The 19,030-nt window shown below is 49.1% G+C and overlaps 1 protein-coding gene across 4 annotated transcripts in view; it reads right to left on the reverse strand.

Moving 5' to 3' along the window:
- Window positions 1-6,989: 6,989 nt before the first annotated feature.
- The window catches only part of ST8SIA5 (ST8 alpha-N-acetyl-neuraminide alpha-2,8-sialyltransferase 5), a 77,967-nt gene continuing 65,926 nt past the window's right edge, over window positions 6,990-19,030 (reverse strand). For all 4 annotated transcript variants that reach the window (XM_042239683.1, XM_027960734.2, XM_042239682.1 and 1 more), the window contains one exon: window positions 6,990-18,619. In XM_042239683.1, the coding sequence (XP_042095617.1) occupies window positions 18,151-18,619 (469 nt within the window). In that variant the 3' untranslated portion in view covers window positions 6,990-18,150. The remainder of the gene's footprint in view (window positions 18,620-19,030) is intronic.

The following is a 19,030-nucleotide window of genomic DNA, read 5'->3' on the forward strand; positions in this document are numbered from 1 at the left end:
GAAGAGGAGTGCTCCTTCCGGCAGCCCTGGCCCCTCCCATGGCTCCCTACCCACCATGTGTCCCTGATTTCTCATTCAGGGTACCAGCTGGTCTGGTGTCTCAAAATGAACCACCTCCTATTCTGGGAGCAGGGCGGGTGAGGCACTGATGTGAGATCGGTGGTTTTCTTGCTTCACTGAATGTTAGTTTCCGTGGATGTTTTAGGCAAACCCCATCCCCGCTCCTCCTACCTGTCCCCATTCCCCACATCCACTCTGCTCAGATCAGCCCAAGAGGTTTTACTTACAAATGAATCAGATTGTGTCACCCCCCGCATATATGCTCCAATGGCTTCTCATGCCCTTAGAATAAAATCCTAATCCCTCCTTCAGGCCTGCAGACTCTCTCCTCCTCACCCCATCCCCAAGCCCACCCCGCCTCCCCACTCTCCAGCCAAGGTGGCTCCAGCCCACACCATTTCCAACCACTCCTCCTCCTGTCCTGATCAAAAAGCACACACACACCCATTGTCAACCCCTTAGAGCACATCTCTGTATCCTGTTGCTTTTGGATGGAATAGGGTGTGTATATATATATATATATATATATAAGATTTTTTTGGTATCCATTCAGCCACTCTATGTCTTTCTATTGGAGCATTTAGTCCATTTATATTTAAAGTAGTTATTGATAGATACGTATTTATTGATATTTTGTCCTCTGCTTTAGGGTTGTTTTTATAGTTCCCGTTTTCCCTTCCTCGTCATTTTGTTCTCTTCTCTTGGAATCTGGTGACTACCTTTAGTGCTACGTTTAGATTCCTTTCTTTTTTTGTGTATCTATTTTAGGTTTTTGGTTTGTGCTTACCATGGTCTATGGTTCATATATAACAACATAGATAGGTAGATAGATAGTTAGATAAATAGAATAGAAATAGATATGGATCATATATATTAATATATAATTATTTTAAGTTACTGAGTTCTTTAGTTGTAACACATTCTAACAACCCTACTGTTACTCTCCCTTCCACGTTTAATGATTTTGATGTTATATTTTATAATTTTGGTTTTGTATATCCCTTAACTACGTATTGTGGATATAGATTATTCTATCACTGTTGTTTTTAGACCATCTTACTTGCTTTATAAGGGATTGATTTACTGTCTATACTGTTTGTTTGCTTTCACCAATGAGACCAATGGGATTTTTATTTTCATAATTTTTATATTTCTTGTAGTCTTTTCTTTTCTGCTTAAAAAAACCCCTTCAACATCTCTTATGACACAGTGGTAAAGAATCCGCTTGTCCATGCAGGAGACACAAGAGATGTGGGTTCAATCCCTGGGTTGGGAAGATTCCCTGGAGTCTTGTCTTTCTAGGTAAGAATACTCCTGTATTCTTGCCTGGAAAATCCCATGGACAGAGGATCCTGGTGGGCTACAGTCCATGGGGTCACAGCTGCTAAGCTGCTAAGTCCCTTTAGTCATATCCGACCCTGTGCGACCCCATAGATGGCAGCCCTCCAGGCTCCCCCATCCCTGGGATTCTCCAGGCAAGAACACTGGAGTGGGTTGCCATTTCCTTCTCCAGTGCATGAAAGTGAAAAGTGAAAGGGAAGTCGCTCAGTTGTGTCCGACTCTTCACGACCCCATGGACTGCAGCCCACCAGGCTCCTCTGTCCCTGGGAGTTTCCAGGCAAGAGCACTGGAGTGGGTGCCACTGCCTTCTCCGTGGGGTAACAGAGTTGGACATAACTGAGCATGCATTCACATGGTTTAACATTTCTTATAAAGTTGGTTTAGTGACACTGAACTGTTAAGCTTTTGTTGATCTGTAGAAATCCCTCTCTCCTTCAAAGCCGAATGAAAGACTTGCTAGACAGACTTTTCTTGGTTGTAGAGGTTTTTCCTTTCACAGGTTTAATATGTTGCTCCACTTCTTCGGGCGTGTAATATTTGCTTTGAAAAGTCAGTGATATGGTGGTTCCCTTGCACATAACGAGTCGCTTTTCTCTTGCTGCCTTTACGATTCCCTCTTTATCTTTACTTTTTGCCATTTCAATTATACTGTATCTTGACGCGGACCTCTTCAGATTCCTCTTGTTTAGGACTTTCTGTGCTTCCTGGAACTGGATGTATGTTCCCTTTCACGGGGTATGGAACTGTCATTTCTTCTTGTTATCTGTCGCTTGCTCTCATCTCCTTCTGGAACCCTTTGTAAAGTCAGCATGCTTGATGTTATCTCATAGGTCTCTTAAACTGCCTTCATGGTTGTTTTTTCCTTTTTAAAAAAAATTTATTATCATTGTTATTTTTTTTTACTTTACAATATTATCTTGGTTTTGCCACACATCAACATGAATCCGCCACGGGTGTACATGTGTTCCCAATCCCGAATCCCCCTCCCACCTCCCACCCGACACCATCCCTCCGGGTCATCCCATTGCACCAGCCCCAAGCATCCTGCACCCTGCATCGAACCTAGACTGGCGATTTGTTCCTTATATGATATTATACATGTTTCAATGCCGTTCTCCCCAATCATCCCACCCTCGCCCTTTCTCACAGAGTCCAAAAGACTGTTCTGTACATCTGTGTCTCTTTTGCTGTCTCTCATACCATTACCATCTTTCTAAATTTCATATATATGCATTAGTATACTGTATTGGTGTTTTTCTTTCTGGCTTACTTCACTCTGTATAATCGGCTCCAGTTTCATCCACCTCATTAGAACTGATTCAAATGTATTCTTTTTAATGGCTGAGTAATACTCCATTGTGTATATGTACCACAGCCTTCTTATCTATTCATCTGCTGATGGACATCTAGGTTGTTTCCATGTCCTGGCTATTATAAACAGTGCTGTGATGAACATTGGGGTACACGTGTCTCTTTCAATTCTGGTTTCCTTGGTGTGTATGCCCAGCAGTGGGATTGCTGGGTCATAAAGCAGTTCTATTTCCAGTTTTTAAGGAATCTCCACACTGTTCTCCATAGTGGCTGTACTAGTTTGCATTCCCACCAACAGTGTAGGACGGTTCCCTTTTCTCCACACCCTCTCCAGCATTTATTGCTTATAGACTTTTGGATCACAGCCATTCTGACTGGTGTGAAATGGTACCTGACTGTGGTTTTGATTTGCCTTTCTCTGATAATGAGTGATGTTGAGCATCTTTTCATGTGTTTGTTAGCCATCTGTATGTCTTCTTTGGAGAAATGTCTCCATGTTTTTAAAATTCTTTTTCTTTTTTTGTTCAGCATGAATGATTTCCACTGCTCTGTCTTCCAGTTCACTGATCCACTCCTCTGTATCATCTAATGTACTTCTGATTCCTTCTAGTATATTTTTATTTGTTATTATATTCTGCAGTTCTGTTTGGTTCTTCTTTACATTTTCTAATTCTGTTAAAATTTTCACTGTGTTTATCCATTCTTCTCCCAAGTTCATTGAGCGTTTTTAGTTTTTACTTGAAACTCTTTATCAGATATATGGCGATATCAGATTATCTCCACTTTGCTAAGTTATTCTGTGGTTTTACCTTATTAATTTATTGGGAACATATTCCTCAGTCCCTTCATTTTGCCTAATTCTCTGTGCTTATTTCTATGTATTAAATAGGTCAGCTATGTTTCCCAGTCTTGGAGAAGTAGCTTTCTGTAGGAGACGGCCTCTGCGGCTCAGCACCATGCTGCCCCCTGGTCACCAGAGCTAGATGCTTCAGGGATGCTCCCCATGTGTGTTGTGTGGGCCCTTCTTTGTGGTGGGATCAACTACCATGGGCATGCTGGTAGGCTTGTCTGGACTCTGGCAGCCAGTTGACTGCAGGGATCTGCCTTGCATGGTGGCAACCAGCCTGCTGATGGGCAGGGCCAGGTCCCAGGGCAGTTAGCTGCATGACTCAGTGAGATCTTGGGGTTGTGGCCTGCCCCCAGTGGATGGGGGCCTTGTCCTGCTGGTGGGTCAGCACCCAGCACTTACCCAAGCCAGGTGGAGCACTCCAAAATGGTGCTGCAGGTGCCAGGTGTTTTTGCAGTAGGACAAACTCACAGCAATGGTTGTTGCCATCATCTCCATCTCAAGGGGAAGTCCAAGTGGCTTCCTGCCTCTCTAGGAGGCTCCTTAAGCTCAGCAAGTGTGTCTGCTCCAGGCTCTTTTCAAATTACTGCCTCTGTTCAGTTCAGTTCCGTTCAGTCGCTCGGGCGTGTCGGCCTCTTTGCGATCCCACTGCCTCTGTGCCAGGACTCAAATCATATAAGATTTTGTGTGCACCTTTTAAGAGTGGAGTCTGTTTTCTACAGTCTTCTGGCTCTCCCCTAGGCAAGCCCCACTGGCCTTCAAAGCCAGACATTCTGAGGGCTCATTTTCCCAATTTAGGGTTGAATTGGGGAGCCCAGTGTGGGACTTGAACCCCTCACAACTTGGGGAGAACCTCAGCAATAGTGATTATCATCCCTCCATTTGTGGGTCACCTATCCAGAGATGTGGGTCTTGACTATAGTCATCTCTGCCCCTCGTACCCATATCATTGCTCCTTCTTATATCTTTAGTTTCAGAAAATCTCTTCTGCTAGTCTTCAAGTCATGCTCATAGATAGTTGCTCTGAAAATAGTCATAATTTCGGTGTGCCCCAGGGTGGGGGTGAGCTCAGTGTCTTCCTACTTGCCACCTGGCCACATCTTTCAGGAATTTTTCCAATGTTAATCTGACCATGTCCTCCTCCTCCTTAAAATCCTCCAAGGTCTACTTAATTCTTCTAGAATCAAAATCAAAGTCATTAACTTGGCTCACCTCTTCCCTACAGGGTCTTGCCTCCATCCAGCCCTCTAGCCTTATCTCTCCCCTTCCCTAACCTTGCAAAAGCCTTCCCCCAGGGTCCCAAGCTTTCTCCCCATCCAGGACCTCCTATCTGGACTTTCTTCCCCTACAACTTCACCTCACCTTTCCCCTAGTTAACCCTTCCTTATCCTTCGGTTCTCATCTCAGTGTCTCTGCTCCAGTGGAGTGCTCTCTGGGCTCATCCTTGGGTCAGGGAGATGTGCTGAACATCCTGCAATACCGCATGCTCCTGAGAAGCACTGTCTACAGTTAAACTTTGAATTGTGGAGTTTTTGGTTACCTCTATTGCTCTGGCATGCAGAAGGCAATGGCACCCCACTCCAGTACTCTTGCCTGGAAAATCCCATGGACGGAGGAGCTTGGTAGGCTGCAGTCCGTGGGGTCGCTGGGAGTCAGACACGACTGAGCGACTTCACTTTCACTTTTTACTTTCATGCATTGGAGAAGGAAATGGCAACCCACTCCATTGTTCTTGCCTGGAGAATCCCAGGGACGGGGGAGCCTGGTGGGCTGCAGTCTATGGGGTCACACAGAGTCGGACACGACTGAAGCGACTTAGCAGCAGCAGCAGCAGTGCTCTGGCAAGACTCTACATCCTGTAAACGCAAAGATGGTACATGCATTTGTTCACCTTTGATTCCCAAATCCTCAAGTCACCTAGCCCAAAGTAGGGGTGCAAGAAATGATTATTCAGTGAAGGAATGAAGTGACAAATAGCATGAATCTATTAAAACAGCTATTAAAATCTATTAAATAGCATGAATTTATTAAATAAATGAACTACAATTAACTTCTGTCCCCCCAGCTCGTTGATTCATTCACTCATTTATTCAGAAATACATACTGAAGTCCTATTTCCCTGACCCTCAGCTGTTTTTCTTCCTATAACAGACAGTACTCAGGTCTCAGGGCTAACCCTCAAACAGTACCCTTAGGTTCCACCGTTGCTTGTTTGAGCATCTGGCTTTTTACAATGGTAATAAGGAAGGTTTAAATATCTTTCAGCTGGTATGGAAGTTCTTTTCTGGGAGGAGGGGAAGGTAAAAGGTGAGCTGAGATCCAGGCTCTGCAGGAAACCAAGCACACAGAGAATGTTTAAGCAAGTCCAAATAAAAATAGTAGAAACGTATTCTCTATTGATAGAGAGTTGGGGAGTCAGAATATGAGGCCAAAAAAGGGCAAGGAGAGGTTTGGCCAAATAGGTGGGCTAGGACCACATGAAGTATTCCCACTGGGAGGCTGGCCAGTGGGTTAGCCAGAGGACACCCAACATTACGTTTGAGATTGCTTGCTTGGAATGTCGTCCATCCCTTTCCCATCTTCTCCCACATCACTCTGGAATGCACTGTATGATCATTGATGTCAAGGGAAGGTCTGCATATAATCTAGGTGATTAAGGGATATAAAACAGAAACATGCTCAAAAACTCTAAAGTCTAGAGACTGAGGAGGTCATGAAAGTACCAGCCCCTGAGAGCTTGCAGAAATCAGAGGAAAGGTTTTGCACTTTCTCCAAAATGCATATTTGTGAAATCCAAACAGTCTTATCTACATCTCATAAGGCAGGCCAGACCCAGCCAGTTTGTACATGAATTTTTTAAAATTTATTTAACATAATCCTATTCCAAACACACTCATGGATAGCGGCATTGAAAGAACAATTTTTTTTTTTTTTTAATGAAAGGGTAATTCCTTTGCTGTGACTCCAGACCTTGACAGAGTAAGTTTGCTTAAAGAAAAACAAGTCTTTTTAGCTAATGGGTCTGTTTCTAGGTGTTAGCACAACTCAGATCCCATCTTCCCCCCACCCCACCCACTCACCCCTCTGCCCTTAACCCCCACCCCCCAGCCCATGGGGACCCTCCTTCCCTAGAGGAAGTCTGCAGTCTTCTCTCTTTTTGTCCTGCTCCCTGTATACTGTCAATTCAGCACTCCACCCAACTTGGTCTGGGTCTGGTCTCTGAGCCCTTCTTAAGCCCCCCTGCTTAGATTGCCACTCTTGGCAGACACAGAGATGCCAATGCTGCCCAAAGATGAGCCCCGGGCAGCCATGCCTTCCTCTCTAGAGCTGGCAGCCTCCCGCATTGAGCTGTGCTGCATCAGCCTGGTCCAGCCCAGTCCCCAAACACGCACACACACAAGGCCACAGCCAGAGAAATCTGCACTAGATGAACCACTTGACTGGTTTTATTGGGTGGAATTGAGGGCTTTTCAAACACAGTGACAGATACAAATTACCATGATTACGTCTCAGATGTTAAGTCACAGTCACCACTTCAGGATCACTCAAGGACAGCCACGCACAAGCTAGAATGAGGCTGCAAGAGTTTCTAATGAATCCCTGCTCCTCAGCAAAATTTGCATGAAAATAATGACTGCGACCTCATCTTCCCAACACTCTGGAGGGGCACAAAGCGTTTCTCTCCAGGACAAACAGAGGGAGCAAATCAACCAGAGCAAGAGAGAGATTTTTTTTTTTTTTTAAGCAATGCTCCAGCTCCAGGTCCAGACTGAGTTTCCATGCAGCCCAGCAAACGGCATCTCGGTTTCCCTTTCCTCCTTCAGTGGGAAAGGCTCTGTGGAGCGCAGTGAAGTGTGATGTGGCTCTTGGGAGAGGAAAGCATGGGGGGATGGGTTTGAGGAGCATGTGGAGGTCACATCCGCACGGCCACTTCGTCTTCACGCACAGGAGGCCACGCAGGGGCGAGTTGCCACCGCCAGCCCCACGGGAGCACTCCACTGGCTGCCTTCCCGTAAACTCCCAGAAACCAACATCGAGCCTGGAGCATGTGGCTGTCGGGACAAGGTTTCCACAGCTCCCTCGTGGACCCCCATCATCTGTCTTGCCTTCACTTGGGGAGCCAGGTGGCAGAGGTTTGACTCCAAGCTGTAGCACTGGACGACTTCTTATACGCGCATTGAGTTAATGTGTGAGTTTAAAAAATACATATACATTTACATATATTTCACAGTTCATACAATACAGCTTTGAAGAAGAGTTATGGCTTTCTGAAGAGAGGTTAGTTGGGTCCAAGAAGGGAACTGGGAGGCCTCGAAGACCCTGTTGCACCCATAAAACATGTGTGCAGAGTGTGGAAGCCTCAGGGAGGCCACCTGCCCCCCAAAATAAACTTGGGAAGAGGGACTTGCTCAGAAGCCAGTAGAGGCTGAGGGTCCTGTGGAGGAGGTGCAGGAAGGCTGGCGGGAGCTGTCACTTGGGACACCCCAGCCCCCCACAAACCAGCACAGCAATGGGGGCATCACTGGATCAACTGCCAACCACCTCCTCACACCTGCTGTGCTCAGGCCTGTGGCCTTGGCTGACCCTCTGCCAAGTAAAACTGCCACCCTCTCACCCCACCAGGTACAGCTCCGAATGCTGGGGGCCCCGAGATAAAAGAATACCAAAGAGGACCCTCCCCACAGATGCTGGGCAGGGTCTGCGGCCAGCGGTAAGCCCCAGGCCTGAACCTGACTCTAGTCAACCGGATAACCCAGAGGGAAGAAAACAGAAGGGCCTCAGGGTGGGAGCAAGACAGGGCCATCTCCCCCTGCCCGTTGGGGAGCTTGGGTACCCTACCAGGGTTCCACCAGCATTCTGTGCGACCTGGGACACACCTCTGTCATCTTCCCCGGCCTCGATCCAGTCTGCAGGCCGCTCACTGCCTTTCCCTCCTCCTAGGAACCAGCGAGGGCTGGTGAGAAAATGGGGGATGAAGCTGTGTAGAAAGCAGAAGTGTTCACTTTCACAGAAAGACGACCAAATAGGCCTGTTCTTAAATTCACAAATAAATCCAGGCTTAGTCACTGCAGAGCCAGCCCTGGCCCCAGCTGAGATGCAGATCCCCTCCCACGTGCAGCAGAGACACCACAGGTGGAAGCAGAGGACACCCGGCCACCACCGCCAGCCCTGCACGCCCCCTGCAAGGCGGGACAGCGGAAGGGGTGCCCTTCACCCTCCACCTTGCGGGCGGAGGCAGCAAATGTCAGAGAGAAACTAAGTCTCAAAGAGTGAGTTTACCCAGCTCATGAATCTTGTGTGATCAGATAATGAACTTGAACTTCACCAACCTGAACTTCAAGATAACTGAGGGCTAATCCTTTAAGCACCAAGATTTCGATAAATGTGTTTCAAGTGCTTGGGGATGGAAATAATTCCAAGTGGATAAAGCGATTCTCTGCCTCCTTAAACACAGTCTACTGAACGTTCTTTGAGCATTTTCGTATCTCTGCATGGCTGTGGACACCACAGGATGGGCTGCTGTGAGGGGTTATTTGTGGCCCTTGGGGTTGTTACTACATATTGGCCCCTGCACTAAATAGCATCAGATCACTTGGTATTTTCTGAGATGTATAGCTTTGGTCTTTTTAATGCCATTATGTTAGTCTATTAGCTGCCGCTTCTTGCTAAATCTAGCACCTGTTGTCATTCTCTTAATTTGCTTTATTATTAGAAACCAGAATTAAGTTCACTGGAATTGAATTTAAAATTAAATTCCATGAATGCAATGCCATGAGGGATTTGCTGTTAGCAAGATGTTTGGTCTTTGATACAGAACTTTATAGCATCTACTACGGGGGCTCAAAATTAATTCTCCTTCACCAGAGTCCCCACCTGCCTGAGGCTGAGTAAACTTGCTGGGTAAGTGGCCCTGGGAAGTTAGGTGTGCTTTGACCTTGTTTCGAAAAAAAAAAAAAAAAAGCAATTATTTCCTCCTTTAACAAATCTTTAAGATGTTCAAGGTTTCTCATACATTTTGCAGCCGAATGTGAAATTGTGAGCTGCCACAGTGATAAAGGCTCTCCAGGGCCACGTGACTGTGGATATCCTCAGGAGAAAGGGCCAAGGGACTGGCCTCTAGTTGGAGGCAGAAGAGAATGAGGCAGGATCTCGGCACTAGATCACTGGTTTCAACTTGAGCCTTTTCTAACAGAAGCTGGGAGAGGAAGGAGGAGCATAAGGCAGGTGTGAACCCTGGGTCACATCAACCCATGTCTGTGGGATGCTGCCTCATCCCCACCTTGTTTGTTTTCCACGGGCATGGTGGGCAGAGCGCCAGGCCCGGCTTTGTGTTCAAGAGAGCACTGTGATGCCCTGATCTTATCCCAGCACTCATCACAGGGAGACCCTCACCTGGACACAGGCTGGTCACCAACTCCAGAGACGCCAGCCTCTTAGTGCTAATCCCCAAATGCATCCCTACTCTAGGAACAGATGAATCTTAATTCAAGCACACGCCGAGCCTCCTAACTCTGGGAGAGGAAATCTAGTTAATTTTGCTTTAAAAAGATTTCATAATGTCTATTTAAAGGTTGAAAATGTTCAGAAAAAGAGCTGCTTGATACCTTGAAGAAGTCTCAAGCCTGAATCAAGGCTCCCAACCACTAATCAGGAAACAAATGCCAGCAGAGTAGGGCTGAGCCAGTTACAAGATCAGTGCTCCTCAAAGTGTGGTTCCCAGGACCAGCCTCAGCATCACTTAGGAAGTGGCAAGGAAGCTCCCTGCCATGCTCACCAAATCAGACTCTGGGGAGAGGCCCAGGAACCTGTGAGCTCTTCGAGTGATTCTGACACAGGTTTAAGTTTGGGAGATGCCAGGCCAGAACAGTGGTTCTCAGTCTTGGCTGCATAGTAGGGTCATCTGGAGAATCAGAAAAGCCCTCAGGTCACACCTCAGACCAACTGGATCAGAACTTCAGGGGGCAAAGTCCAGGCACAAGTAGCTCTTAAAAGTTCTCCAGATGACCACATGCGCCGCCAAAACAGAGACCCTCGGCCTCTGCGCAGTAGATTCACTTAAGAGATTTTTTAAAATAAGAATATGGGGCCCTGTCCCCAGGCCAAGTGAATCAGATTCTCTGGAAAAATGAGGATCTGGCATGGGTTGCTTTATAAAGATCCCTGGGTGACTTCACTGTGTACACAAGGTTAAAGACCACGATTCTAGAGAAAATAACACTTTTACCCTAAAGTTGAACAAGTCATTTAGTTGAAGGAAATGAGTTACTTGGTTGCCAAGGAAACCATCCCCCTACTGAAAAGAGAGACAGTCACTGATTTCTGGCTTTTGTACCAAGAGCTAAGTCATGGTAATGTATGTATGTCTCTCTCCCTCTCCCTCTCTCGTTAAAAAAAGAAAAGCAGGTTCTCAGAAGAGACCATGCAGGAGAAATATCTATAGACTTGTAGAGCTGAGCAGAGCTATTGCCTCCCAGGACACTGGCTGGCCAGGACAGCTGAGTCAAGCTAGCAGAGTGAGACAGGGTCTGCTCTGACCCTCAGCAAAAGGTGCTAAGGTTGTCAGAAGCCAGGGAACAACCAAGGGCCCAGGACAACTGTTCCAGGCAAAAATTAAAATCAGAATCCTATCATAGGGACACTGAAAACAGTTCAAGTCATTTGAGAACAGATCATACCTAAGAGATTCTTTTATATGAAATAAGCCAGTCACGAAATAGTCAGACACGCTATGATTCCATTTATGTGAGGGACCTAGAGTAGACAAATCCAGCGAGATAGAAAGGATGATGGCTGCCAGGAGCTGGGGGAGGGGGAAGTGAGGAGTTGTTCTTTAATGGGTATAGAGTTTTAGTTTTACAATAACTACAACAAAAAAACAGTCTAGAGATTGGTTACACAACTTAACACTACTGAACTGTACACTTAAAATGGCTAAGATGGTAAATCTTATGTATATTTTACCCACCATTGAAAAATAGAAAAATCACTGATAATGTCTAGGCCAAAACAGATTTCATAAATGTAAGAGATTACTAAGCAGTCAATTTCTATTGTGAATTTAATAGTGGATTATATTTTATATTCATATTTCTAAAATACACTAAAGTTTAGCTGTGTGTCAGATGCTTGTTTTTGCTCTTTGATCGCTTAAGACTTCAGCCTGAATTTCAAGTCAGACACCATCACTCACCTGGCAGTAGCCACTGACCCACAGTGCAGAGCCCAGTTCTCCAGCAGATACAGGCTCCAAGACGACCTGGAGAGCCCGGCTGGTCTTGGAGTCACAATGCTGGTTGCCCCGCATCACCCCTCTCCCCCAGGTTCTGAGTCTGGAGGCAGGGGGTTGAACAAGCACTTAGGGGATTCTGACACAAGTGATCTACAGTCTATGCCTTGAAGAACATGTCACTTTATCACAGTGCCTTGTAGGATGTAATCAACCTCCTTAGACTGGCCTGGCTTGACCAGCCCTCTAAAGAACAAGAGAACAGGCATACCATGAGCATTGGCACACCCCAAGCCTGGCCTCATCCAGTCATAAGCCACAGTCAGCCTCCTCCTTAGAAGGGTGCCCGGGTTACTGGGAGAGAGGCCAGGGTGTGTGCTGAACTCAGGGCTGCACCAGCCCCCTTCCAAGAGAGACCCCCAAGCTCCTGACCTTCCACTGGGCATCTGGACCTTCCACTGGGCATCTGAAGCAGACATTTTGCTAAGCTCAGCTCATTTGTTTCCCAGCCAATAAACACAGCACTTTCCACTCGTTCTTGAGACATTATTGATTACTCCTTTGTATACTGCTACCCGGTCTGTACCTCAACATAGCAATTTAAGATTCTGACAGATCTCTATGGTTTTGAAGGAGGGAAGGGAAAAAGAAAATCTTTCCACGTTTTGCTTAAACTAGAGAGAGTTGCTGAATAGGCAAGAAGCAGATGAGGAAGAAGATTATAATAGTGTGTTAGTTGCTCAGTCGTGTCCGACTCTTTGAGACCCCATGAACTGTAGCCCACCAGGCTCCTCTGTCCACAAAACTCTCAAGGCAAAAATACTTGAGTGGGTTGCCATTCCATTCTCCAGGGGATCTTCCCAACCCAGGGATTTAATGCAAGATTACAATGGAAGGAGGCAAAGAGAAGGCAGCAGAGACCAGGTGATGGAGCCAGCAAGCAACCACAGCAGGGACCTATACCCCAAGCTCCCCAGAGGCAGGTGGAGGCGTCTGTACAGCACAGTGCTGCTCACATGCAAGGTGCCAGGCAAAACAAATAATCATCATCAAGGGAGGACTCTCTTAAGCTGACAGTTACATGTTGCTCAGTTTATTAGTGGGGTCTCCTGAACCACTGGAACTCACTGGCTGATCAGAGACCCCACTGCTACAGTTAACAGGTGGCTCTGCCAGTGCTGGGGACACCAAGAAGAACCAGACACACTGCCTTCTCCTAGGGAAAGGACAGCCCTCGGCCAAGGACATAGGCACACCCATGGTGGTGTGCTGTGAGGATGTCCTAACAGGAGTCAGTGATGGTTCCTGCAGAAGCGCAGAGAGTGCTCAGCCTAGGTTCACAGAGAGGAAGAGGTGGGGACCCTCACCTGACATTACCTGCACAAGTGGTGGGGTAAAGGGAAGGAGCGAGGAGGTAAGGGCCATTTCAGGCACTGCCAACAGCTTGTGCAAAGCTGCGGCACCTGGGGGAGTCCTGGTGGGATGATGGGGGCAGGAGGGTCTCTGGGAAGGTGAGGGAGCCAGCTTGGGACAACCGCTGCATGTCTGGGTAAAGGAATCTGGACTATATGGTATAAGCAGGCAATGGGCTCCACCAAAGGTGTTTCCAGAAGGTAATTCTCTAGAAGCAGAATGATCAGTCAGAGGGCCTGAGTTGGGGCAGTGGCAGAAGGAATGTATGGAGGGAATGAATTCAAGGGATGTTTATGAGTTGGAATTGATACAATCTGGTGAACAAACAGAAAGCGAAGGAGGAAGGAGAACCAAAAGAGACCCAGGTTTGGGACTGAGGGGCCAGTGATGAGGCAGAGCCATTCAGCGGGGGAAGGAGGAAGAAGGAACCTGTTCTCTGGGTGTCTAGTTTGTGTCGGCACTGTGCTAGGCATCGTGCAACCCTGTTCCACAGCTGGTGTCCTGGCCGAAACCTCAGATGATGAATCAGAGCTTCCAGAGGGCGTTGGCAGCTCCCCCAAAGTCACCAGTAAGTGGGGGGGATGTGACTTTGAATCCAGATTGTCCTTTTAACTGTGCCAGTTGAGGGCACATTGAACAGGTTTTAACTATACCAGCTGAGATGTTGAGCAGCTACAGGCACTCAGACAGCCACAGTGAGGGTGTTTCTGAGGCTCCGAAGGAGAACTGGCCTCCAGGTAAGGGATGTAAGATGCAAGGACAGGAGAGGTTTGAGGCTGTGAACAGATGCAGTTTCTGAAGGAACACTCCTAATAAGAGAAGAGAACTCTGAGGAAGCTTCACAAAAGATGGGTCAACAAAGGAGCCTGAGAAAGAGCAGAGAGGCAGGAGGAAAGTCAGGGTAAAGTGGTTTCTTATCAAAAAAAAAAAAAGGAAGAGAAGACTCAAAAGACCAGTGAAGCCACTCACCCCCGTCACATGGATGCTGAGGAATGAAGCCTGACATGGGTCTACTGCTTTAGCAATTACAATCATTCTGCCAGCCTTCAGGATTCAGGACCAATGCCTGCATGGCCTGGTGCTCCTCTTGCAATACTTGTCCCTGAGCCCAGATTTGCCAGTACTCAGCTCAGCCCCTACACATACCTGGGGGACTCAGTTCAGCATCTGGACATGCCCACCAGACCATAAGCTCTGGGAGGGCTGGGGGCTAATACTCTGCTCATCACTAGCTCAAAGGCCCCTAGCCAAATGCCCCGCACAAAACGAGTGCTCAGTAACGATTTGCTGAATACCTGACTGAAGCCAGCTCTGTGTCGTCCCTCAGCTGTCAGGTAGCTCTGCCCTTGCTTCCTCCCTACACTCAGCAGAACTGAGGGTGATGGACTGTCTGCGGCACCAGGCGATTAGTGGGCAGAGCTGCCATGGCAGCATTTCAAAAATGGTCTCAGAGGCTGCATCTGACCTTGAGCCACCTTCCTTTTTGCTTGGCTAAGCACAGAGTCGTTTGCTTATTTTCACTGCCTTTCAAGCCTGGTGAAAGTGAAAGTGTTAGTCACTCAGTCGTGTCCAACTCTTTGCAACCCCACGGACTATAGCCCTCCAGGCTCCTCTGTCCATGGGATTCTCCAGGCAAGAATACTGGAGTGGGTTGCTATTTCCTTCTCCAGGGGATCTTCACAACCCAGGGATCAAACTTGGGTTTCCTGCATTGGAGGCAGATTCTTTACTGTCCAAGCCCCCAGGGAAGCCTGAAGCAGTAGGCTTAGCACAAAGGAAGACAGGATGGTTGTTTTGTTTGGGGAATCGATCTTCCTTACATAAGGGTATTATATATAACTAGCTGTCCGCATTGCATGGTGGGATGGGGGCGGAGCTGCAAGGAACATGCGGGTAGGGTGGCTTCCTGAGCCAGTGCCCAGGTCTTCTGAGCCTTTGAAAATGTGCTTTTCCTACAAACACTGGCTGCAGGAGAAAAGTGTAGTGTGGAAGTCAGGAGACTGAGTCCCAGCTGAGTCACTAGCCGGTCATGTGGCCTTGGGCAAGTCCTCCAAGACGCCATCATTTAATGAGTACCCCTTCTGCAAAATGTGGCCTCAGCTCCCCTCACTGCACTGTGGGCGCATCTGTACTGTGGTCAGGGCTGGGGCGATTCGGGGTGAAGAAGCACCTACAAGCACACTCCCTTCTGAACCCATGCCAGTCTCCGAGCACTGTCCCTAGAGCAGGGCCCAGCACCCCCCTGCAGCAGCCTCTGCAGCAGCCTCTCGGTCCTTCTGGAACAAGCATTCCCTCTTGTGCCAGCCCTGGGGGCACTGGCTAGGAAGTGGCGAAGACAGGGTTTGGAGCACAGGCTTTGGGTTTCTACAAGACCCGGAGTGCAATTTCCTTTACTGGGTGTCTGGCCATTGGCAAGACACCAAATGACTCTGTCTCCCCATTGGAACCTGCTTACCCAAAGGGGTCCTGTGGTGATCACAGGAGATAATGCAAAGAAAGCGCCCAGTGCAGGGCTTGATACAGAATGAGTGTGCAGGAAATCTTAGCTATTATAGCAATAAATATTACCTATGGCTTAGATCCATACATCATGAATACTTCCAAAAACTCAATAAAATTAAAGATTACAGAGACGTAGGGATATTTTCTAAGCCTCTGGTTGTAGGAGATGGAGACCTAGGAAAGGAGAAGGGACTGCCCTAAGGCCCTCAGACTTCGATAGGACCAAAAGCAAGGAGTCCAGCTCCTACATGGAATGGGTTGTGATGCTCCATCCCCAGCTCCTACAAGGGCCCTGGTTGGGGCAGACACCCTTGGCTATGAGAACCCTGGTGTCTGACTCACCAAGGTTCTGTCCACAGCATGCACTCAGTAGAGCCCCTGGCACGATTTGAGCCAGGTCACCTCCCTGTTCTTCAGGGAGGTCACCTCACCTTCCTTAAGTGGGACAAAATGTTCTTTAAGAGTCTTCCAGGTCTAACATTCTGTAGTTTCAAGAATGGGGCCCAATTAACCACAAACAACTGGCTGGAAACCTCTGTTAACTGGAATCTGTCTCAGATGTTCCTTCCTTGGAGAAACAGGCAGAGCCCAAGAAAGGAAATCATCCACTGTCCTCGGGGGTGTTCCCTGGTTCACCACGTCGTGGGCCTGCTCTGGCTCACTGGCTACTTCCTTGCACTGCAGACAAGCAGATAGGCTCAGAACAGCCCGAGGTTTCCCCAGTGAAGACCGGAGCTCAGAATCAAGGCCGGCACCTAGAACAGGGCTGTGCACGGAGCACTCGTTCCACAGTGGCCCACCAACGTGAAGCCCAGGCAAGAGGAAGGGGTTCTGGCCTTAACGGGGAGCCTGGGGGCCCGGGACGGGGCCTGTGTGCCGCGGTCTCTCACCAGCTGGGCCCACTGCTCTGCCTGGAAAACGAGGTGATCAGATGAAAGGTCCTGCTCCCTGTGTGCTGGGCTCTCACCATCCCTCCTCCTTCTCATTACACCCAGCACGTGGAGTCCGAATTTGTCTCTGGTCTGCCCTCCACTCCTGGAAGACAGAGATCCTGTCTTTATTCGTCATCATGTCTTCCCAAGCCTCACCCCAAACCAAAGCAGAACAGGCTTCTGGAAATGTTTAGGTGAAGAAGGAGAGAGAGCAGGAAGGGAGGAGAGGAGGGGCAGACTGAAAATCCTCCAGCACTAGCCTTCTACAGTTCCACAAAACTAAATCCTAAGGCAATTCACCAACAGTGTGTATTAGGCACAGCTGCATTCATGGTGGGAATACCTCGGGGGGGAGGAAAACGATGTGAAATGATACGTGAAGCCCTTTCAGCCTAGGCACAGCTGACTTCCCAAAGCACAGGCCCTGTGGATCCACGCACGTGAAGGCCAGCAGGCTGCCTGCTGCAGGAAACCCCGCCTTCACAGTAGGACCTCAGTGATGCTGGTGTCAGAGGCCACGACTCACTTCCGCTGCTAAGCTCACCAGTCACATGTCAGCGCTTTCCAGTCCGAGCCTTACAGTTCCAATTCAGGAACACCATACAGCAGGAACTGCAGTATTCAGGAACACACAGAGGGATGGATCTTATAAATAACTCCCAGTTAAAACAGAGCTGAAAATAGGGAGACAGAAGAGGAAGCAAGTCGCTAAGCACTTACTGAGTCGATAACGTTGGCTTGAAAACCTTAGTGCAAATGGTTGGTCTGGTTTATTTCCTTCTCATCAAAAGGTCAAACACAGGATTGAACCTGGAGGCACCAAGACGTGTGTGTCTGAGGATGTGTTTGAAGGGGGTGGCTCTCCTTGGTTGGTTGACAGTGTCTGAGTGAAGATCCTAACCCACAGCCCTTGCATCAGATCTCACAGTGCCACTTACTCAGTTGGTTGGTGGAAACTCGGTTAATAATCCCTGGACCTCTCTGAGCCACTGTCCTCACAGGAAGGTCTGGCCACTTGGTTGGCCTTTTAGCTCTGAGATTCTAGACCATATTTCATGGCTGAGGCCTGGGAATAAGAGTCAGGAACCCGGAAGTCTGAGTTACATCTAAACTGTGCTCACATGTTCTGTCTGTCTCCCTTTTTTCTGTTCCCAGTAGGGACCTCCTTTAGCTGCAAAGAGGCCATACGGTTTGTGCTCTTTTAGATGCTAACACTGGGTGGAAATGTGCTTGATTCCCTTGCGACCCCCAGGGCCCCCATCTTGAGGTGTGGCGGGGAGGGGGGGCAGGTGGGGCGGTACACACGGAGCTGTCTCTGCCCTGCCGCATCCCTGGCTCCCAGAGCCCACAGGACCCAAGTCTGAAGCTGAGCATCCAGGAGAGTGCCAGCCTCAGTGCCAGGCTTTCACCCCGCCCTGCCGGCCGGCGAGGAAGAGCATGGCTCCGTGTGCCGGGGGTGCTCCGTGTGCCGGGAGTCCCCTTGTGCCGGGGGGCCCGGCAGAAGGCCCGCGCCGCCCTCAGCAGCAGCTGCAGGTGCCCGTGTGCACGCGCAGGATGCCGCGGCTATGCAGGTGCAGGAAGTTGAAGATCTCCGAGGGCATGGCGTGGAAGCCGGGCCGGGGCTTGACGTTGTCGTAGTAGTGATGGGTGATATACAAGCCCGAGGGGTTCATGGGGAAGGCCCAGAAGCCGAACAGGTGCACCTCCTCGCACAGCTCGAGCGCCGCCGTGGTCAGGATGAGGCCGGTGCTGATGCGCTTGGCGCGCACCCCGAGGCCCAGCCAGTAGCGCGACACGTTGACCAGGTACTGCGGGTGGAAGTAGTACACGGCCTGCGGCGACTCGAAGTCATCCAGCACGTACTTGACGCGGATGGACACGTCGGTGTTGCGCGTGTTGTAGAAGGCGGGCAGCAGCACCGACGCGTTCTCGTACAGCTGCAGCACGCGGTAGAAGGGCCGCCGCCACTTCTCCAGCTTGTGGAACCTGGCGGGGCGCGCGTGCAGGGTGAGACGGGGCCCCGGGCCCTCGCTGGCCCACCCTTGACCCAGGGCTCTTCGCAAAGGACTGGGGCGGGGTGGGGGGGGGGGGAGAGGGCGGTCTCTCAAGGCCATCCCCCACTCCCTCGCCTCCTTTGATCTCAGTCACTCAGCAGATGAATGTCCGCCTTTCTCGGGCACAGTTCTAGTTTTCTAAGTGGGTGCAGGAGAGGGCAGTCTGGACCCAAAGGGACACGTACCTGGTGTGTGACTGCTGGGGGTGGGGGGGTTGCGGGCGGGGGTGGGGGGGAGGCAGAGGTGCGGTTGCAGGGGGGAGGGTAATCCTTAACTCACATGGATGAGAGTGCCCGGGTGGGCTCAGAGGGGAAGTGGGGGAGGGAGGCCTTCCCTAGAGCCC

Source organism: Ovis aries, chromosome 23, assembly GCF_016772045.2.
Source record: "Ovis aries strain OAR_USU_Benz2616 breed Rambouillet chromosome 23, ARS-UI_Ramb_v3.0, whole genome shotgun sequence".
Classification (NCBI taxonomy): domain Eukaryota; kingdom Metazoa; phylum Chordata; class Mammalia; order Artiodactyla; family Bovidae; genus Ovis; species Ovis aries.